Source organism: Anas platyrhynchos, chromosome 20 (genome assembly GCF_047663525.1).
Source record: "Anas platyrhynchos isolate ZD024472 breed Pekin duck chromosome 20, IASCAAS_PekinDuck_T2T, whole genome shotgun sequence".
NCBI lineage: Eukaryota > Metazoa > Chordata > Aves > Anseriformes > Anatidae > Anas > Anas platyrhynchos.
In genome coordinates, this window is record NC_092606.1 from 6,127,872 (window position 1) to 6,149,824 (window position 21,953).

The 21,953-nt window shown below is 39.9% G+C and overlaps 2 protein-coding genes and 1 long non-coding RNA gene across 10 annotated transcripts; 1 reads left to right on the forward strand and 2 right to left on the reverse strand.

Annotated features, from left to right (window-relative positions):
- Window positions 1-1,554: 1,554 nt before the first annotated feature.
- NIPSNAP2 (nipsnap homolog 2) lies at window positions 1,555-16,272 on the reverse strand. The gene is made up of 10 exons (XM_027472283.3): window positions 16,114-16,272; window positions 12,168-12,307; window positions 12,044-12,089; window positions 9,092-9,186; window positions 7,054-7,124; window positions 6,512-6,652; window positions 6,046-6,077; window positions 4,690-4,784; window positions 3,520-3,603; window positions 1,555-2,801 (listed from the first exon to the last, which is right to left on the reverse strand). The coding sequence occupies exons 1-10, from the start codon at window positions 16,197-16,199 to the stop codon at window positions 2,737-2,739; spliced, it is 855 nt and encodes a 284-aa protein (XP_027328084.1). The 5' UTR covers window positions 16,200-16,272; the 3' UTR covers window positions 1,555-2,736.
- Window positions 3,610-14,648, forward strand: LOC113845636 (uncharacterized). Of its 5 annotated transcripts, none has more exons than XR_005260405.2 (7): window positions 3,610-3,819; window positions 3,981-4,057; window positions 9,230-9,379; window positions 11,648-11,736; window positions 12,887-12,943; window positions 13,205-13,343; window positions 14,218-14,648. It is a non-coding gene; the product is annotated as an uncharacterized lncRNA (long non-coding RNA). The 5 variants fall into 5 exon arrangements; XR_005260406.2 differs by lacking the exon at window positions 3,981-4,057 and adding an exon at window positions 12,624-12,713; XR_005260404.2 differs by lacking the exon at window positions 3,981-4,057.
- Window positions 16,273-18,803: 2,531 nt separating the features above from the next.
- MRPS17 (mitochondrial ribosomal protein S17) lies at window positions 18,804-21,953 on the reverse strand. 4 transcript variants are annotated; one of them, XM_027472284.3, is made up of 3 exons: window positions 21,893-21,953; window positions 20,690-20,836; window positions 18,804-19,513 (listed from the first exon to the last, which is right to left on the reverse strand). In XM_027472284.3, the coding sequence occupies exons 2-3, from the start codon at window positions 20,810-20,812 to the stop codon at window positions 19,223-19,225; spliced, it is 414 nt and encodes a 137-aa protein (XP_027328085.1). In that variant the 5' UTR covers window positions 20,813-20,836; window positions 21,893-21,953; the 3' UTR covers window positions 18,804-19,222. The 4 variants fall into 4 exon arrangements, with proteins under 4 accessions (XP_027328085.1, XP_005010714.1, XP_005010717.1 ...); XM_005010657.6 differs by lacking the exon at window positions 21,893-21,953 and adding an exon at window positions 21,348-21,587; XM_005010660.6 differs by lacking the exon at window positions 21,893-21,953 and adding an exon at window positions 21,168-21,587.

Here is a 21,953-nt window from a genome sequence, read left to right on the forward strand (position 1 = left end):
GAAGCATATTGCTTCATATAAAGCTTTTTATTCTAACGTGATTACTCAGTGAGGCAGAGTTGCTTTAAGATACATTTTCAATTTGGATGAGGGGATTTTTTTAAAAGAACAATTTACACTCTTTCTAGAAAGACTACAGGACAACTAAAACTTGAGTTCGTGTCTTCATTACAGTGCTTTGAACTGGAACAGGAATTGGCAATTACCTGAGACCCTTCCAGGCATTGTTTCTTTATTCCCAACCACTGGAAAGCAACTTCAGTTCTGAACTTGATGATTTCTACTCTAAGAAATGCTAATGTTTTGTTAGTCAAAGGAAGGAGGCAAACTCAGCCATGAAATTAAGAGGAAAAGACAACAATGTTTACAACAGGAGAAAACCAACTTCAGAAAGAGCTCAAGCAATGGTAAGAAAAGATCCCCATTGGTAAGAAAAGATCCCCATGGACTGTGTTATGGTTTGTGAGCTTATCTCACAGTTATCTGTAACTAAAATAACACAAACTAGTCTCTCTCTGATGATGGACAGAGCACAAGTTTGTAGCTCACAATGACAGGAGGCACATAAAAAATACATTATAACAATACCTGGGATTTAGATCGTAGGTAGCATATAAAGGCTGAAGAGATTTGTGACAGCTGGCGTCACCCTGCAGAACAGCCAGTTATTCCTTAGAATTTGTATTCATCCAAAATTTCATGGGCCTTCAAATAACAGGAGTTTTGCCCAGCTGTATTTAATTCCTAGTGCTTCTGACTGAAGGCTGGAAACATGGATTGAAACAGAACCCACAAAATCCCTTAACTCCAAGAATGTTTTTCACCTTTTGTCTGTGATGAGATGGTTGGTTATGAGGGTCAAGTTACCAGGAGAACTCTCTAGGAACAAGAAATATGGCAGGATACCAGGAGAAATAACATGGACTGGAAGCTGATGTTATCTTTTTTTCCCCCTTTTGCACCTAAAGAGTAGTCTCAAAAGTCTGGAAAAGGACACACCAAATTATAGTACTGATCACATAACTGATTTACAAGAAGGAACAGCTAAAATAATGTATGTGGCCCATTAACTAAGCCAAGCTGAGAACTTTAAACTAATACAGTACAAAAGTTTACTCAGTAAAAACCCATAATCAGCTGACAACATACACAGAAGGAAAATATGAAAACAGACAAGAATCAGATCAAATGCTGACTTTGTTCAAGATGAGGGTAAGAGTGCAGTGGGAGACTGGGAGATTACATGAGAGAAAAAGAAGAAACCACACCTGAAAAATAAGCATATTGTGTGGAGGAAAAAGGAAAAATATTTTGGATTTATCACCATAGCACTTAAAACACTTAACAAAATGGGATGTAATGGAGATACTGTAAATTCATTTTGGAGAGGGACAGCTGAAGACTGGGGAGCTGTCCCTGACACCGGGAAGTGAAACTGGAACCGATGCTGCCTAACCAAGCTGAAATATTCTATGCAGTTATTCAAACAGTTCATCGTAAACACTGCAAGATGAGAGAAAACACAGATGGTGCAATACGTATATGGTGCCAGTATTATGTGAAAATTAAAAGGATTTTATTGACTGATGTTTTTCCTGAAAACTCATTGAAATGTACAAACTGGACATTCAGTAACTGAATTGTACATTCTGTATGTCACACAGATTCTTGCAGCCACTTTGAAGAGAGAATGTTATTTTCACTTACAGGATGTTCACATCATCGCAGACACTAAAAGTGTTGATATACTCTAGTCTAAAAGTGAAACCAAAATAGAACTGGACATAATGGTACACTGCTTTTTGCCAATCCTATTGACTCAACATGCGCCAGTTTCACACATTAAGTACCTACTGTACAGTTAGTGAAACACCTGACCAAGCATATGTCTGAAGTCATGATTGCTTATTAAATAAAACCCCTTTTCCTAGACTTCCAAGTTGTTTGTAGACAAAAATGTACTTAACTCAACTTGTTTCCCTGCAAAATGTTCAGACAACAATGTCTTGTCAGTATCTCTTTGAAAACTGTGGTTCACGCTAAAAAAAATGGCTGTAAATAATTTCACAAAATTAATTCCAGGTGTGGGTATTTAGAGAAATGTGTAGTTAGTTTCAACAGGCTTCGCTGTCCTTGCAAAACAGAATGCCCTGTTCTCTGTCCATAATCTATCACGTGACAGGTAATATTATCCTCAATTAATAACTGCCTATTTATAAATTTAGAGCTACTTACTGATTTCAGTCCTGCTAGAACAGCTAGGTGTACTTTGGAGTTACAGAGACATCACAACTGCCTAAGGGTTTCAGAGCTCCTGTCTTCAGAACTCCCCCATGTGTTTTTTCAACCTGTAGTCATTTTATTGCTACACAAAGGCCACAGCAACTGTTGCTCCCTTTTGTTGCTGGTACTGAACACTGGGCATTTTCTATCCAGCAGGACATATTAAATACTGTATGCCATATTTAACCTCAGGAACTGTCTCGCAGAGGAACCTGTATGTATCTTTGGACTTTCTTACAGTTAACCAACCCTTTAATGACAGTCCTGTATTTCTTTTTTTCCTGTTACAATCCTAAGAGCAAAATGTCATTAGAATCTGAAGAAAAGAGGTCTCTTTTATAAGCTCAATACAGTACTTTTATATTTCTGACTATGATATACAATGTATACCATAAATTAATTAAGACAAATACTTGTCACTTCATCTATGTAGGCACAAGTAAATCAATGACTTTACTGAAGTGGAGAAATCTTCAACGGTATCATGATTCTGGACTCCATTTCCTGAATAAGGGGCACTGAAAAAAATTGAGACAAGGTTTAATTTCACTAAGAGATCATTAACAGTTCTGCACCAGTTTAAACCGATATTATTGTCTTCAAATTACTCCTCTAGCAAGTGCATGTCAAAGTCATCAGTAACCACCAACAATCCTGTAACCGAAGCATAGCTGTTTTGAGAAATGAGTGATTTTTTTTCAATGTAATCTGTCTCCTCCTTTGAAGACAAATATTTCTATTCCTTTTCACCATAATGAAAGTTACCTTATATTTTTCTAGTATGCTTTCTTTGAAATAGATCCTATGAAACTGAAATCTAACATTGTTAGCATACTTTTATGAGTTTTGTTATGAAAGCTATCTTTGATCTCAAAGATCTCCTAGCTTCTATTTCCAAAGTCTAATTTCCCCTTTTAAAGAAATGTGTTTAACAAGGCTCCAGTATTTAATGTAATCTGTTGCTCTACAGGGGAGATGTTTGCATGAAAACTGTCGATTAATGTCAGAAAGTTTTAGCAATCATGCAGCGTCTCCAAGTTTGTACAACTGGTTGCAAAACCCACTTCACAGCTAAGTGAAATGTCCCTCCTTTACTTTACGGTAGCAAAACTGACACACAGATGCACTCAAAATACAGATGCTATACTTTTTATCATGACACAATGTACTGAAGAATAAAAATGATGGCATGCAGAAAGGTCTGCCTCCAGCATTCCAATGAGGTTAATATGTTACCTGTGTAATAGACTAGTTCATCCCAGCCAGGTTTATGCCATGCAGCATTCCTTATATCTTCTCTCGTTTGCAGATCTTTGTAGGCTAGTGAAGGAAAACAAGCACAAAGCTTAGAAGTAACTCCTTTTCCTTCTACATATAAATAGCTCCCTTAAATGTATTCTAGGGTGTAATTAGAAGACTGCAAATATGAGGAAGGAAAACATCAGGTGTTCTCCACAAAAAGGAAAACTCCCAAACCAACGCAAACAGAAGGAACTGGGGAAGAAAGAGAAACATGCTCTGCAAATGCTACACCATGTAAGTACTGCATGGTTGGAGTGCTTTGGGTGGTGGTGGGCAAACAGACATCAAACAGTGTTTGGTGAAACATTCACCTCTGACCATAAGTACTTCTATAAAAATTGTCAAAGAGTATTAGAGATGCAGTACCAAAAAAACTAACGTGTGCTGATTTTAAGTTTTTAAGTGTGATCATGGCTATCAATGGCAGCATGAGGAAACCTAAACATGGTGGGGAGAGCGGTCTTAGAAACAGGTAAGGCAAATAATGCAACGGAGTATTGTTCTACGTGGGTGGTGTCAGATTTCTAATGCTGAAATAGAGTGTTCTGAATTGTCAAGATCTGAAGGTAACACTGCATGTTTTCTAAAATAAGTGTTAGACAATTCGTTTCTTGAATGTGAAACAATCCTAACTTAAAAAGCACATAAGCATTGGTGGAAACTAACACACAAATAAGCCAAAACACTGTAACGTAGTAATGTAAATCAGTGCTTGACTTTTCCTTCTTTTAGATGTGGTACGTGTGATGCTTGAAACTAAACTGTAAAAATCTGACTTCAGCATGAGTGGGGATGGAGAAGAGAGATGGCAGGACATGGCTTGTCAAGTTTATATTACTGAAAGCAAACAAGTAGATAAGAAAAAGCCATGAGAAACTGCTGATGGAAACAGAACAAAGCATGAAATGTTCACTTTTGCTTGCTTTTTTTAAAAGTAAAATTCCCTACATAAAAATATAGAAAATCAACACAGTTGATGTAAAAAGAAAAAACTCAGTAAGACATTCCTTTGCCTTTTGGAAAAACTTTGTCTCCTGGGCAAAGTCAACAGTCTGTTAGGGGCTGATTGAGTGAGGAAGAAGCATCCAACATAAACAAGTTTACCCCAAAGGTGATGAACCATATACAGCTGTCCAATTTGTGAGAAAAATCCTCCAACTGCTTCATTATTATCCTGTCGGAAACGAATTGCACGAGCCCTATAGAAGACCAAAAGAGCCTTTAAGAACAACAGAACTGAGTAGGAAATAAATAGTAACTGAAAGGAAAGAACATGTGAAAGGAAGCCCAAATTTTAAACAACATTTGCAGTACCCTTCAGCAGTTAAAAATGACAAAAAAAAAAGCTACATTATTTTTCCAGTACTAATTAAAATATGCCTTGTTAGAATGTGTTAAGATTTGAGGCCTATGATTTTATTACACTGTGTATTAATCAGTCTTTGTTTTCAAAATTAGATCCATTATAATAACCGCTGAATGGTATAAAGTGGCAGGATATTTTTATAGAAGGTTCTTCTAAAACTAAACCCTTAGGTTTCAGTCATACTATCTTTGCCACACTCATTTACCACAGATTTTGTGGTTGTGAAATCCAGCTTTTTTATTCACATGGACATTTGTTTTGCAGTTCCACTATGCAACATTGCATGATTTATTGTGTGAATAAGATCAGTATCTCTTTTAACTACAAATCTGTTGCATGTTATAAACCACATTGGATACCATTGTAGATATGCCTATCTTATAAAAAGTAAATTACTGGAAAATTACTGTAATTAAAAAAATTATATTGATGACAACATGTCTAAAAGTCCAAGTCCTCACCTTTGTCAAAATAACTGAAAATACTCCACATTATTTAACTATCAACCGTAAGAACTGCATGGACCTAGTGAATGTAAACTGGAAGAAACTTACAGCGGTGTTAAGTAAGACAAAATCAGAGAGACAAGATCGTAAGAGGAGACTGTCTCAAATGCTTTTATAACCTATATATTAAAATATAAATGTGCTGCTCAACAGGTTTTCAAGAAGCAATTTTTTAAAGATTAGAAAAGCCAAGACTTAGACCATTTAAACTAAAAATAAGTCAACTACCAGTGGTGCTGAAGTTGTGAAAGATCAACACAGTGTTAAGGAGTTAACGGCCTCCCTTCACTGAGCAGTGCTTTCTACTAAAAATAAATTATTTCTGCTATATGATATCAAGCTACAAGGGTTATGTAAAGGAAAGCCAGACCACGGAGCCCACAGAGTTGTTTGCACACAGAATTCCTCTTTCTTTCCTCAAAGGATAAATTGAGGGTCAAAGAACTATTTTACAAGTTGCCTAAGAACAGAAGCAAACCATTAACTGGGTGACTGAAATGTTTTGGTATCGTTCTGCCACCTCCACTTCATAACTTTTAAACACACATCTCTCAAGGAGGAGAACAAAAGTGCTATGGCAATACTTACCAGTAATTTCCCCACTCAATCATTGTTCCGGGCTACAAAAACAAAACAGGCTGTTAAAACTGTAGTTTAAAGAAAGCTGCAATATTTAGACAGTTTTCACAACATTCATGTATGGAAAACACTATTTATTAACAAAATCTCTTCCTTGAAGTGATAAGCATATTATAATCATCTGTAATTACTCTGTTTACTTACTATATTACTTCTTAAGTAATTTTCCAGAAATTTCCCTCAAATTAAAACACAGGATTTTCAGCCCTTCATACAAGACATTAGTATCTTGTTGGAGCTTGCCTTAATTCTGGACCCCACACTTTGAAAGCAACAATGACTCAGCCATCAGCTTTGATAAAAACCAGATTTTTAAGCAGAGGTCTGTTTTCCATCTACATTGTATAAACATGCTTTGAACATTTTACAACAGCATATAGCTTAAAAAAAAATAAAAAGAAAAATTGAAACTTACTCTAAGTTGATAGGATCTCAGTTCATAAATATTAGGCCCCTCTCTGGGAACAGGTTCATTCCAGAAACTAAACTCCAACAATAGCTGGTTCTTGCGAGAGAGAAGCATGTTACCTCTTTCTTTGCGAAACTCCGTGAATTCCTTAAAAATAATATGATCATTATCAAGCTGTATATTATGTTTCAACAACAAAAAGCAGTAAACCATACAACAGTTTAGATTTTTCAATGCTATCTTGGAGTTCTGGACATTGAAATCATTTAAATTGTACAGGCATCTAAACTCCCCTGGCATCTTTGGAAACTTCAACTGGCGTCTTTACAGAGCACCTGAGAATCTTGAAGTGTTTCATAAAGTATTCAGGTATTAAGAGTCAATATTTCTGAATCTGAGAATAAACCCTCTTCTAAAGCTTTTTCTAAGGCTGTACAGACGGTGATGACATAAAGAAGTAAAAGCAGGTATCTAAGTGAGTGCTGTTTGGCTCTGACCATTCTATGTTCTCTTCTATTAACCATTTCTAACAAATCCATGCGTTTTACCTTATTTTGACGGAGTTTACTCATGACCTCATTGAGAGCTGGATAGCCTCCTTCATACCTCCACAGGTGAACTGAAACAGAAAAAAAAGGAAGTTTTTTCATGCATGTTGCATGTAAGCTGCAAAGCTTATGGAATATCACAGTATAAAATGCTCTTCATACAATAAAATTATAAGAAAACAGAAGTCATGTAACTGGTTTAAAAGATTTTCATTAAAGAAAGCACTACACAATTGAACACTTTAAGAATAATAGGATCATCTGTTTTTTTGAAAGGGGTTCTTTCAAAAACTCTACAGTCTACTCTGAGCATAACAGGAAGATTATTTAAAGAAGTTTTTTGTTGCCATGCTAGTAAAATGTGATGACTTTACGTGACTGTAATTTAAATTGAAATTCAATTTAACAGGCTGATTTAATTCCAGAAACATGTTTTATACCAATTTCACCTAAGAACAACAGATTGGTGGACTTCTTATTTCAGCAAGTTACTTGAGGAAAAAGAGCATGAGACACTTTCAGTAGGATGAAAAATGATGGAAATGTTATTTTTGTGGTAAACATTAGATTAAAAAAACATACCAGAAGATATCTGAACGTGCTAGAATATTTGGTAGGATTTTCCCCACACAAACAACTTCAGAACAGGTATTTGCATTTGTTAGTCTTTTCAAAGCATTCTTTCTTTAATTAATCACAACATATGGCTTTAATAAATCATTACTAGATTTATTTACAAACACTTACTATAGCAAGGCAACAATATTTCACCTCAAAGAGTCCCAAAAGCTGTTTCCTCTCCTATATATAAGTCCTGGGCCTTTCCCAGAAGAGTGATCTAGAGGCTAATGTAAGGCACTTCACTATGATAGCAGATTCATCCAGTGTGCCTGCTTCTATTGTCTAGTCCCCAGGGCAATTTGATATATCCAGCTGGTATTAAGACCGCCTGGGCACAAGTACTGAACAAGTCAAAACCCCATAATCTGCTTTATTAGACTGCTAGAACTGCTGCAGTAACATTTTCAAGCCAGGCTATGGATGCAATTACAGATACAGTCTGTGTTAATGCATTAAAAAACAACAATGAATGAGACTTGGTTAAGACACTCATTTCAATCGTCTTCATTCTCCAATTTCCCTTCAACTTTTAAGAATTGTTTCTCAGACATTGTTTGCTTTATCTACTGCTACTTCCTCACATTTGTGCAGTGCCAATATTGCAATATGCTGTAAATGCTGGAAAATTACTGATGAGTACATGAGTATATTCTTCAATAATTCTTCAATAATGGAGTGACATTGATACTAGCACAGCTCTAACCGTGGAGCTTCTATGACCTAAGAAGTATCAGCACACCACTTTGTATTTGTGGTTTCCCATTCCTTCAATTCCCCAGAGCCCAGGAAATTTTTCAGTTTTTTTTTTCTCTGCATGAGACTCTTTGCAGTTACCTCTGTTGCAACTCTTCAGTAATTAGTAGTTCAATATATTTTCAATCTATGTTAGGTGGTATCTTTATATGAACATGAACAGAACTATTTATACTTTCTTCCAGTAAAGGCTTAGCTTATTGTGAGCTTACAATGCAATCCTTTTTTCAGATGGCGTGAATGATTTGCATTTCATTATCATACAGCAGTTACAGTATGAAAGTCTGAGTAAAGCTTTTATACTGGCCAATACAAGTTCAACTCTGCCTTTGTGAGCCTTTGGCTTAAGTATTCAGGAACACAACCCGTGCCTGCAAAATATTACTGGAACAAATTTTACAAGGATTTCCCCAAACTGTTAATCTACCCCCTGGAAGACAGGAAAGGATTAACAATAGGACAAATTTTAGGAATTAAAGCTTCACTGTCAAACTCAGCAAGACAAAAAGCAAGCACTGTAAATGTTAATGACTACCGTAACTGATGCACACACATCCTCGCTGCATAGGTTTACTAACAACAGAGATGATTTAAAGAGAAGAAACCTGCCAAGCACACGTTTCACTTGTATGGTTTTACGTTCTGTTGTACTTCTATCTCCTACCAGCCTGATCTTGCTCTCCGTACCACGTGTTCCAAGTCCCCACCAGTGCACATGGGTAGTGTTTTTCTTCATGAATCTTTGGCAGCACCTCTTGACTTGAAAACAAGGAATACAGACACTGTGTTGCATTTCCTTCAGGGAGGCTACAGTTGATACGTATAACAAATCACCCCGCGTTTATCATTATGGTACGAAAAATCACAAGCTCTACGTTTCAGAAGAGAAAGCTGAAATACAAGAATCTGCTACACAAGGGGAAAGATAGCTACCACACTACATAAAATTAAGGTAAGTGTTACCATTTCTTAGTCTGTAAGACAAATGCACAGCATGGTAGGATTCTTGGGATGCAATGAATGATGTGATATCACCTAACAGGTTATCCAACACATCAGGAAAATAAACATCAGATGTCTCACTTACAGGAAACGCAGCCTAGCTACATGGGTGGTTTGCTTTGGGGAAATGGTTTCTTTATCAAGAGAGGTAGAACACACAATAATAGGCAAGGACAGTCTTTCTCCTGTACCACGTACAAAATTTTAATTCGGTTGACCTGAATGAATAAAAACAAGTATTTTGTTTGATCAAATGAGAACTGGGTTTCATAGAACACAGACTTATTGCCATCTAGGATTTCAGAAAGTAGGTCTAGTCTGAGGGCAACTTATCCTTTAAAGCACTTATCCTTTAAAATACTGTGAAACTGCCTAGCAAAAACATCTAACACAAAATTTGTTTGATTTTTTCCAGTATCAGTAATATTTTTTCAAATGTTAAAATGTGACCAATATTAGCATAAGGAAATTAAGTTTTACTGATAGCTAACTTGGTTAGGTCAGCTTTCGTCATACTGAACTTTGATGAACAACTCTATTGGTCTGGATGAACTTTGCTTTTTAATATTTTTCCCTGAATAATTACTGCTCTTACCAAGTTTGATTCATGGGCAATGTCTCTGCATGGTATCAAATACTAGCAAGCAGGTTTGTCTTATACTGACAGTTAGACTATGAGAGTCTTCCTCTTGGTTCTACCACTGACTTTCTAGCTGACCTAGAGTGAATCTCATTACCAATTTGTATCTCAATTATTTCTTATTACATAGTGGAAGTAACATGATAGAAAGACTCTCCAAGGATATTTTCAGTCACCATCAGTGCTTCTACAAAGCATAACGAGATCCTAGAAAGGCAGCTTTAAACAGGAATGTTAACTACAATAGTCCTAAAATATATTTTGTTGTGAATTATATTAAAAAATACAGAACACCGTATAATTCATAGACTTGAACACTGTCTTTTTCACTTTAAAAAACTTCCCTAATTCTTCAGAAGGGGTCCTCAACCACAGTGATTCATGAAATACTCTCATAATTGTCTTTGTTACATTATTTCTTTATGAATACATGATTACTAATTCTCATTCCGATTTCATACAGAAAAAAATGAATTTACTTGCTCATGTTTAATTAAGGAAGGAAGATCAGAAGTTCTTTCATTGTTTTTTACTACTCCATTCTCAAGTTTTCTCCTTTCCTTGAATACTTAAACTATCTTAGGTTTGGGAAGAATAAATCCAACCCCCACATACTTCATCTGACTGTTGTCAGCAGTTTTATTCTTTGCTATTGTCTCTTTCCTTGAAAATAAAAGCCTCTGCTTTCACTCAACATTTAGGTAGCTCATGAGTGCGGAGAAGTGGTTCCTGGTCTCATATAACTGGACATGTTTATATTAAGCTTTTAAACAGAAAGATGGCTGAATGCTAATTGTGCTTCGCTGTATATACACTTTTTAAACAAAAAGGTTAAAAATACCTTAAGTTTGGAAGTTATTCTAGTGGATTTGTATATTTGTATAGCGAGGAAAATAGGTTTGGGTTATCGAGACCCATTTCAAAGCTGAACAAGGATATGTTGGACAACCTACTTATGGATGTGCAATGAACCCGTAACAGAGTTGAGGACATAAATTAGGAGTTGTGAACTTCCTCACCCTCCAGCCAAGCTGATGTCTCAGCTAATGCACCAGCCTTAAAAAATCGATTGCTGTAGGGTACCATTGTCCTCAGAATGTTTTAGTTAACTGACAACATGATCACTGTCAGTGAGAAAGCCCTGCTGGTTCCAAATATGTGAGGCTCACTACGTTCCCAAATTTAAACATTTAGTTCTTTAAAAAGGCAGCTGTTCTGGCTCCAATGGAGTCATTGTGTAGGCAGAACAAGACTAATATTTGTCTAATTTCATCTTTAAAATTGTAAATTTAACATGTTGCCATTCATGCATTTTAAAAAACTGTAACTTTTTGGAAAACCCACAATATCACTGCTCTCTTTGGAGGATATCATCCCAATGCAAAGATCCTATCCAAGGATTTGTGCAGCTCTTTAAGAGTAGATCTCAGTAATGTAACTTTGCAGAATAAAGACACAAATGAACTAAGGGAAAATCAAACCCCGCATTTTTAAAATCTCCTCAAAGTTACACTTTAATTGAAAACTGGCATGCAGCTTTACTTACCAGCACTCTCTCCCTCTCGTTCCTGTATACAGACAATAACCACCCTCAACCAATTCCTACATGGCATTTGGAGTTGGGGGCATGCTAACATACCAGGATCTGCTCACGTGGACCAGCAACGGTAAGTTAGACACTCAAGGGAGGGGAGTGAGCTATTCCAACAAACTTCACCTCTGGTTTCACAACAGGGATCACCCTAAGTGGCAGCTCAGGAAAATGACTCCTCCACAGGGGAAGGCAGGGGGTGAGCTGAGTCAAGTACCTTTTGCTAGCTTTCTCCAAAAATAGTATGATCTATTTACCCTGAAAGTAAATGCAGAATTTGTCCACCTCCCCTCTAAAAATAATTATCGTATTTGCCAATTTTCAGAACAGCTTGTGACCAAATCAACAAATCTAAAATGTGAAAACATAACGTGCACACTTACCAAAGCTTGTTGTAGGCGTCTAGACATTCTGGTTTTACATTGTGAACTGAAACAACAACATTAGATGAGAAATGCAGGAACGGAACAAAGGAATGGTAATGTTGAATATAAAAATATCACTCACTCTGTAGTTTATACAGACTGCTGGTCTCCCTTTTGGCTAGAAGGTTGGAGTGAGCATCCTTCCTCGGGTCGACTTTGCGAACAAATAGCGTTTTTAACCAGCTGTCTTCACGAGGTCTGCTAGCTGAAGATACCAGTCCCCTGCATATTAACAAGGACATTACACCGTCACCGAGCGTGTCTTGAAAATAGCCATAATGCAGGGAAGACAGGCACAATCAAATTTAATACAAACTCATAACATAGTTACAGCCAGGGCTGTTCCTAAATCTTTCCACTGAGCCACTCATTAGCAAGGTAAAGGCAGTTCTCTCACAAACCATTTTATGTGACTTAGAGCTGAACAGTCAACCATGAGCTATCCACTCAGGTATCTATCTTGTAAAGCATGGCAGGGAATGGGTGCATGGCTGCTTTAACTGCCTATTTATCTTCTTTTTAATTGTCTTTGCCCAAGACGGCTGGGTCTGTCCTGATGTACACAGACAGGAGTGAAAAAGAGCAAAAAGTGTGCATAAGGAAAGATTTGCACGGTGTAAATAGTAAAGTAAGTGCCATATGCTCCTATGTTTGCTTAAATACAGCTCTGAAAAGCTAACTAATGCATCTGGTGTATTTAACTGCTCCTCTATAATGGGTGGAAGGGGACCCCAAGTTAAAATGTTGTATCTTCTTTCCCCTAAGCACTTCCTTTAGTTTCTTTCTTTTTTTTTGATACAGGGCTTCTGCTGAAATACCAAACTATTTATCTGCAACACTAAACAAGTGGCACCACAGGTGAAAATTTAAACCTTTTCCTGTTTCGGAAATCAACTTTTGACCCTGAATTACTGATGAGGAGACACAGATGATAGGTTTCAGTCTTCAGATATAAAGCTGCCTTCCAGTACCAAAACTCTTTGACAATTGTTCAAAGATAAAAAATAGGGGAAGAAAATCTCAACTTCTTTTGGGAAAAACTCTCTCTATGAACATGCTAGTCAGCATTACACAAAACCAAGTCACACTAGCAGTGTTTTTCAACAATCATCCTTTTAGTGATGTCTGAAATGTCTGATGTCCCAATGTCTGAAAGTAAGCTAACGAACTGGGATGCCCCGTGGAAATAGAATGGAGGAAAGGAAAAGAAATAAGAACAACCTCAGCTGAAATGGCCTTCGATATCAAGAAGTAATCAGTAAGTATTTGATTGTATTTCTTGAAAATGGTGCTTTTTTGACCCCAACAAACACAGAAACGCATTCCTGTGCAGCAAATTAAGCTGTCATTCTGCGTACAAGCATTGAAAAGGGCATTTCAAGATAGGGCGGCTGCCAGAACAAGGGGTGCGCAGTTGCCTGGGGATAGACATACCTCTGGTCTCTGTTAGGGGAGGAGAGAGGCACAGGCGACCGCACAGTTGTGTGGTTACAGTTACATCAGGTGCCACAGGAACATATGCTGCCCCAGCTGATGTCAAATTGGAGAGGGGGTAAAGCCCACCTAATAAATGCATGTTTTTACAGCTCCTGGACAGCAAACAGGGCTCCAGGAGACAGAAGTCCATGGCAGTCCTGCAGTGCTCATTCTTTTATCCCAGGGAGATCTCTGCACTACCCTATTTTCCCCCCCTAGTTATTAAATGGAGTTAGCAAATGTATTTAGAGAGCTCTTCTGTGAGGATTATTGTTTGCAGCATTTTTTGAAGGAAACGGGTAATCACATTGCTTTGTTGGCTGCTTTATTAGCAGCAACAGTAAGCTGGAGTTATGGGGATAATACTGACGAGCAAATTCCCTTGGTATTAGGAGAATCTTACGACTTCGGTGTAAAACTGCACCTAAAACTGGAGGTAATTTCATCTTCGATACAAGGATGAAATGAGTTAGTACTTTATATGAAGTCTTTACTCAGAAATTGCAAAATCCCCCATCAAGAGTGACTAGTAAATCACAACTAGCTATCTAAACACACACTTCACTTACAATTAAGGATAGTAACAGCTAAGTTTATTAAAACTGACATCCAGTGTACCCAATCTGAGATGCTAAAGCTGTATTTTTAATCACCAGATCCCTTGAGAAGTGCTGCAGTACTGGTGCCAGTCTAGGCCCTGACAAACCAAGCAGCCCTGATGCGATCACTGCTTCACTCGTTTGGGTCACCTGCACCCCAAACTACCTCGAGAAGAGCGAGGGACTAAATTCATGACTTCAACCTGCCAGTTGTGAGCATCAACCACATATTAGTTCAAAACTAATCCACCATCCAAAAGATCTACTTGTCACTAACTTCTTACTGTTACACTCCACAGTATTATAAAACTGTCCCAAGTAAAATGGACATTGGATCCAAATCACCTAAACATCACTAATGAAATCGTGAGGAAATGCATAGAATGAATGCAGACACTATATGGAATTCCAATCACACTTCCCTATTTTTCTTTCAAGTTTTTCAGGGAGCAATATGTATTAAATAGAGTTTTCATGTGAACTTTTAAGGCACTGCTTGACTTTGCTAGCACGTGCTTATCGCACTAATGTTATCTATGGTTTCAGATTTCTTGCTACAAAGACCGGGCCGTGAACACAAAAGGAGAACACTGAATAGCTTGCTTATATTATATGAACAGTGCTGGTGAAAACGTTTCCATCCCCCCTAACTTCTGCTTTAGTACACAATATAAACTGGGTAGAGTGGGAGGTACACAGGTCAAATATTTAGATTTTGGAGTAATCAATGTTTGCCTAGAAGAGAAAGAAAAACAGCTTGTCTATAATTGACAGGTTTTGATTTGTGGTCTAGACAGATGTCAAAGTTTATTTGAAATTTTTTTAAAAAAACGTAACCCAACGCACATAAAATTTCACAATACACGTTCTCCACAGCTCTCCCCCTTCCTGGTTCAAAAAGCTGTTTGCAGAGCTGATGCATTTAGTCTTGATCAGGGGCTGCTTCTCAGGCTCAGGCCTGAGACAGCAGCTTCCCCTGCCTCAGGAGGAAAAATTGGGTGCAGATCCTTCCAGTTTGGGTGGCTGTCTCCAACACTTCGGGACCATGCGTGGCTGTTTCCTATACCCAAGGGACGTGTGTCTGAGCACTGTGTGCCTGCACCCTTGTCACCCCACAGATATGCACATGCCTGACCCTTCACACACCAGACATGTGGGTGGATGTGCAAACACACCCCAAAAACAACGGGTGTGCGTGTGTCCTTACACCAGGGGGCTGTATGGGTACACACAGCCCAGCTCCTATGATAAACAAGGAATCTGTGTGCCCCGATACCCACAGGGTACATACGTGTGCCACTGTGCATCATGAAATTAGGGTGACAGTGCTGTGAGCAGCCACACACGCTGACACTTGGGGACATGTGGGTGTTGTGTTATGGGGTCAGCCATGCACCGTGACACTGCAAGCATGGGGTGGCAGCGCACCGTGACCCCAAGGGACAGCACCATGCGTGGCTGTGCCCCCCAAAACACATCCTGCAGAGGGGCCACGCACCCTGCAGCCTGGTGCAAGAGGGATGCGCAGCAGCTTTACACCCTGAGCAATACTGGGGTGCGGGATGCCCGGGCACCCCTAAACCAGGCACCCCAGGGTGTGGGCTGGCTGTGCACCCCACCATGGGGGTGACACTGGGGTGTCGACTGCCCGCACACCTCAGGGGTGATGTCGGTGAGGTTTGAGCCACGACACAGCCGTGAGCCCCCCGCGGGGGCTGCCTCGCTACCCGTGACCTTGAGGCTCCCCCCCGAGCGGGCCGCACTCCCCGCCCCACGGCCCCTCAGCCGCCGGGGCGAGCGGGGCGCCATTTCCAGTCAGGAGAGGGGCGGGTGCACGGAGGGAAGGGATTCCGCGGTGTAGGGCGAGCGGGCTGCGCCGTCTCCCCCTTCATCCCCCCATAACCGCCTTCCTCGCCCTTTTCGGGGCTCCCCCTGTCCCCCTTCGGGGCTCACCTGAGGGCCAAGCCGCCGCCGGCCGAGAGGCGAGGCCGGGAGTTGGCTCCCGCCAGGCTCCGCCGCAGCAGCACTCGCGCCGCCATCTTGCTCGGGCCGCCTCAGGGGGGTGGCGGCGGCGAAGGGGGGGGGTTTAGGGGGGCTCCGCGGAATTGCAGCTCTAGCGCCGGCCGAAGGGGGGCGCGGGGGTGCTCCGGGCACGCATGCGCTGAGTAGGGGGGTTTTTGGGGACCCCCCTTGGGGTTTTTTTGGGGGTCGGGCTCAAGGAACCCCCGCCGGGTAGCAGAAGGGCAGGGCCGCTGCGGGCTTGCCTCAGTGAGGGGTGAGGCGGTGCTGGTGCAGCTCCCTGCCCCTCCTCAGCCCCCCGAAGAGAAGGCTGCTTCTTTTTGCATTAAAACACAACCATTTGCCTCTTTTCCCATTAAAATACAACCAAAGCATCACTGCTCAGGCACACGATGCTGCTTATATTTGCCCCTTACCTTCCAGGGCTGCTTCCTTGCACACAAATCCCCTCCGAAACACCACTTACCACTGCAAGCTGTCACCACCGAAACCCGTGAGGTGCCTTCTCCACCTCACTCCACAACCCCTGTCTTCATCGCTTTCATTCCTGACCTTGCAGAAAGTTTTGGCAAGGTAAAGGATGCACTCAAGAAGTAGGGTAATGTCCCATGAAAACCACTTACTAAGAAAGAATCCAGACAGTTTTTCAATCACATGCAAAAACTAGTTTCTTATTCTCCAAATAATTTTGCCAACATGCAGTTAAAATATTTTCTTCGCACCGTTTCAGCTCCAGTAGTGCTTACTTCAGCTAAACCAGTGGTGTGTGCTAATATTAAGTCTTCAAATAACTTTAAGAATCAACTTTAAATTAGGCAAATATTTAAAGGATGGTTCTGAAAGCAACTAGCCAATTAACAGAGCAAGTAAGTTAATGAACAAATTCTTACTTTCTACATAACATATAAATGAAGTTTATGCAGCTTCTATTTCTATTTTGCAATTTTTATATCAGCACACCATGAATGTTGGATGGACTAGAACATGCCACGTGCTTTAACATCAGTGAAGTACAAATGTGGTGCAATCTTTGAAGACCAGTTTGGGTTAAACCTGTCAATCTTTTTAAAAACAAGACTTCAGACTAGGTACATTTAATCATTTTTTGATCTGAAAAATGTTATGCTCCTGAGCCAGCAAGAATTTAACTGCAAGCCACAAAGCTGATAATCTTGTGTGATGCATCAGTTTTATATGAAATTACATTTACACAGCTACTCAAGAAAAGTCACTGGAGATACAGGGAAAGATTTACTTCCACAATCAACTGCAACTTGTTAACCAAACAGAAAACTGTTTCCTATAAACTCTCTATAGGTACAGGTTTTTACAGCTTTCCTATCTCAAGTAGAGGTCAAATTCCTTTACTGCCTCCTGTTATGCAATTGAGTTGTATCTTCTACTACCCAGAGCCATGTTCTATCCTGCATCTGATTTCCTTCAGTCTGTGCTAGGGATGAAGTTTCACATTGTATATTCACTTGAGCAAGAATCAGAGCCCAGGTTTCCTTCCACTGAGACAAAGGCCGCAGTTAGCCAGCTACAATTACTAATTTACATAAACTTTAGCCACTTCAACAAACAGATCAAGAATAACCTACAGCCAATATTAATAAAAGCTTGCTCAAACTAAGGGACCACATTCAGGTTGTTCATTTTCATACACAAGTTTGAATCCAGGTGTCTTGGCATCCCACCTTATTGATCCAAGATGCAAGGTGGTACTTGAGGACTGTCAGTCTACAATTCAAAGAATAGCTGTACTGAAGTACTGAAGTAAATTTCAGTTTCTTATTCCTCCCAACCCAAATCACTTGCTGAATTCAGACTTTGTTAGCAGCATGGGAACAGCTGAAACAGATTTATGCAAGTGGAAGAAACTGAAAACTTGAAATTAAAGGGCAAAATTCTATTTAATGAAATAAAACAGCTGATAGCTCACTAGTATAGGCTACCTCAGTTTGTAAAAAAAAAAAAAAAAAAAAGTCAAAGGAGCTTAGCTCAGAAGTACCTTGTTTAGCTTCTAATCTTAAACAGAGACCAGTGACATCAGTAGACACTTGAAAAAGGACTCCTCTTAGCTCTGATGTACCACTGCCTGCCATATAGGAACACGGAATGCTGTCCCCACAAGTGTTTTGATGCAGACACCCCTTTACAGCAACAGAGGGCTGCTGTAACTGCCACACACTTAGCTCTGTGTTCTGGAAGACAGGACACAAGATCCACAGAAGTTTCTTTAGCAGAATAAAGTGATCTTTAATCTTTAACCTCTATGGGCTTCTAGTTTCATATTAAAGTATTCAGCAAATCAGTATCAGTAACTCTCCTGAAGTACATTTTTAAAGTTATCTTTTCCAATAAGATTAAATCAAAACACCTTTACTTCTTTTGGCTTTGTCATCCCATCAGCTTCTACCTCATGCTGGCAATTCGAAGAGGTCCATCTCTCCCAGAACTACACTCTTTGGACAGGTTACAAAACTCTACTAAGCTCTATGAAGTTAAGATTCTCACTTGACTAGCATTATAATGGCACATGGTTGGATTTTTGTCAGAAGTTAGAAGATAACACAGCGTGGTATGAAAAACTAAGAGTAAATAAGGACACATGCAGGTAGCTGTTTTAAGTTTCTGTACTTCCTTCCAAACACTTTAATAGAATTAGTTTAAGTAAGCCTACAAGCCACAAACGATTGCCTGAAAGACAGAACAATCAAGTAATATAATGACCCTCCCACCAAACTTAAACAATTATTTTGTCTCAGTACAAAAGGGTCATTCCAAGTGAACAGCTGGCTTTCTGAAACTGCCAAAACTTTGGGCAAAACTACATGCAACAAGAAGTATAACAATTCACATTTTCCATATTTTCATTTGAGAGGCACCTCAAATTTTTAATCTGTAACATGTTACTAGAAGCAACTATGTTTACTATTTATTTTGACTACAAATTTCACTGAAACAATTAACATAAAGCAACAGGGCCCCAAACATCTCTGACAGAGATGAGCTGAAAAGGCCCATTTAAATATTCTCTCTGCTATTTGTCTGATGAACAAACTTTAAGTTCCTGGAGTTTTTCACTTAAATAGTTTGTGTCTGCCTCTGTCAGATTTTCTGAATCTGACAGGTTTTCAAGGAATCTGGTTCCTGCACAGGGCTTTCCTGTTATTGGATCTATGACATTTCCAACCTTGAAAACAATTTCAGCCAGTTCGTGTTTCACATGTTTGCTCCTCCGCTCAGGCAAAGCTTTTAGAAGAACAATGTCTCCAACAACACACTGCTGCAACGGGTCATGGGCAAAATAGGTTTTCCGCTTGTTAAAGAACTGTGGAAGGAAAAAAGTCTCAGCATTAGGTTTCAAGACAGAGCAATTGATAAATTTATTAAATATAAGATGAAATAGATTTCACTAATTTGTGAAATTTTTCTCAATATTAAGTTTGGAATGCATTCAGAAATGCAACTGTGCACCCTATTTCCCAAAGGTGGCTCAGTATAACCTTCCCATACTCTCTGGTTAGGATGTGATCACCCACTGAACTTCAGGAAAAGGAGATAGGGAAAAAGCCAACTACAAAAAAGTGGTCATAGCCAATACGTGAATATAAATATAGTAAGTTCTTCGCATAACTAGGTTCCTTGTCTTAAGATCACCACTTTCCACCAGCCTCTCTCTAGTTCTGTGAGCTTTTCTTCTCTTTAAGATACTCAACAATTGCTGCAACAAGACAGCTGCCTCAGTTCTTCCAAGCTCAACAACTTTCCTGTTCAGTCTGTACTTCAAGACCTGATGTTAATTCTTATATACCCTAGTATTTCTAAAAAATAATCAGCCATGGAATTGAATTAAGTTCTTACTCAATTCACTTTTCCCATATAAAAATTCAATATATATTTTGCAGAATTCAGAAGCTTAATAAGTCAACATATTCTTCTACAGGATAAGAATGCTGGACTACAATATTGGACTCAAGACCGATTGCCTAATTCAAATTTTACTTTCTGGTCACCAAATACAACACCTACATATACCACAGGTTTCCCCAATAAATAAATGCTAATTTTAGCCTCCCCATTTGAAATGCATTGACACAAAGAAAAGCTCTTACAGCACATCATATACAAATACCAAGTATGCTTATGATTATATATACTAAAAATGACTACAGAATCTATTGGAAAAGTGACTAATACCAAGTTTAAAAACAAAACATATTCCAAATCAACAGTAAAAAAATAAATTTAAGCGTGAACCAGGAAAACCTGCCTTCCTAACACAGATAAAGTACTTCAAGAAAGCATTTAGCAGATGAGCTGAATGGGAAATAACCTGACAGAACACACTGCTCGCTACTTGTCACCCTTTGTAGTCAACTTCATAGACAAATCATTATGCAAGTCCCTTAGAGAGATTTAAAAACTCCAGGAGTCATATTAACAAAACATTCTTCTACGCGGTGCAATAATCACAGGGCAAGACAAGTTGTTAACCAGCTTTTACCTTTAGTAAGTAAGGATCTAGCACAAGCCTTGTCACTCTCACTTTAGCAGTCTTCTGCATTTTGGTTCCTATGACTTTTCCTATTATCCATTTTGCATGGACAGCTCCACGTGGTACAGACATCGTTTGGTTACGGTCATCCAGTGCCTGGCAACAAGCAAGCAAACATGTTATTTTAACAAGAAAAAAAAATAGTTTCAAAGCAACAGCAAATTCCTTTGAATCATGCTGACTGCTACATACTTGAGAAAGAAATGTGTAGCCATGGAAATTATGAACTTAACTCATACTTCAGCAGCTGTTTTTGCTGGAAGAGTTCATGAGGTTGGTGTATGCCCAGAGTTAACCCAAGCAGAAAGCAGTCTGTAACTGCTGCTCAGAAAGTCATTTGCTTGTGCATACCCCATGACTTTTTGTTAACTAAACTTACAGTAACAAAGTTCTTCAAGTTACATGAGATAGTCAAAAACTGCCTCACCTACAGCAACCGTAATCACTTTGAGTGAGTTCATTCCTGTAAAGAACTGTACTCCACTACTTTATTAGCTTTGTTTCAATCAGGATGGCTTTCTGCACCACTCTTACAAGAATCATAATAAAGTTAATGGAGGACATTAAAAGGCTTGAACCAGTACTAGAACTGCTGGATACTAATTACCTGTTTCTCTCTCAGCTGGCTACCCATTGCTAACCACTACTGACACCTGCTGAATTCTCAAGCTCTCCCTTCTGCACCATTACAGACTCACTTAAACACCCCAAACCACCAAAAGCAGCACTTTATCCCCCCACAGGGCCCATACAGAGCACAAAACACCTCATGCAGTCAAGTCTGAGGGAGCTTTTAACGTCCTCGACTAAGTTAGGCCCCCTCAGGCCCCCTCAGGCCCCCTCAGGCCCCCTCAGGCCCCCTCAGGCCCCCTCAGGCCCCCTCAGGCCCCCTCAGGCCCCCTCAGGCCCCCTCAGGCCCCCTCAGGCCCCCTCAGGCCCCCTCAGGCCCCCTCAGGCCCCCTCAGGCCCCCTCAGGCCCCCTCAGGCCCCCTCAGGCCCCCTCAGGCCCCCTCAGGCCCCCTCAGGCCCCCTCAGGCCCCCTCAGGCCCCCTCAGGCCCCCTCAGGCCCCCTCAGGCCCCCTCAGGCCCCCTCAGGCCCCCTCAGGCCCCCTCAGGCCCCCTCAGGCGCTGCCGCCACCGCCGCCGCCTCACCGGCCTTAGGGGAAGGGATGCGGAAGGGGCGGGGCCGCGGCCGGAAGAGCCGCGCGGCAGG

Coding starts and splice junctions, on each gene's coding strand:
- NIPSNAP2 (XM_027472283.3), bottom strand. CDS start 16,199: ATGGCGGCGCGAGTGCTGCTGCGGCGGAGCCTGGCGGGAGCCAACTCC. Junction 9,187..12,043: donor GACGCCTACAACAAGCTTTG/GTAAGTGTGCAC, acceptor CTTGTTTTCAAG/TCAAGAGGTGCTGCCAAAGA. Junction 3,604..4,689: donor TATGGTTCATCACCTTTGGG/GTAAACTTGTTT, acceptor TTCCTTCACTAG/CCTACAAAGATCTGCAAACG.
- MRPS17 (XM_005010657.6), bottom strand. CDS start 21,374: ATGGGTAGCCAGCTGAGAGAGAAACAG. Junction 20,837..21,347: donor GCCAGCTGAGAGAGAAACAG/GTAATTAGTATC, acceptor GCTTGTTGCCAG/GCACTGGATGACCGTAACCA. Junction 19,514..20,689: donor TAGATCCTTACTTACTAAAG/GTAAAAGCTGGT, acceptor TTCCTTCCACAG/TTCTTTAACAAGCGGAAAAC.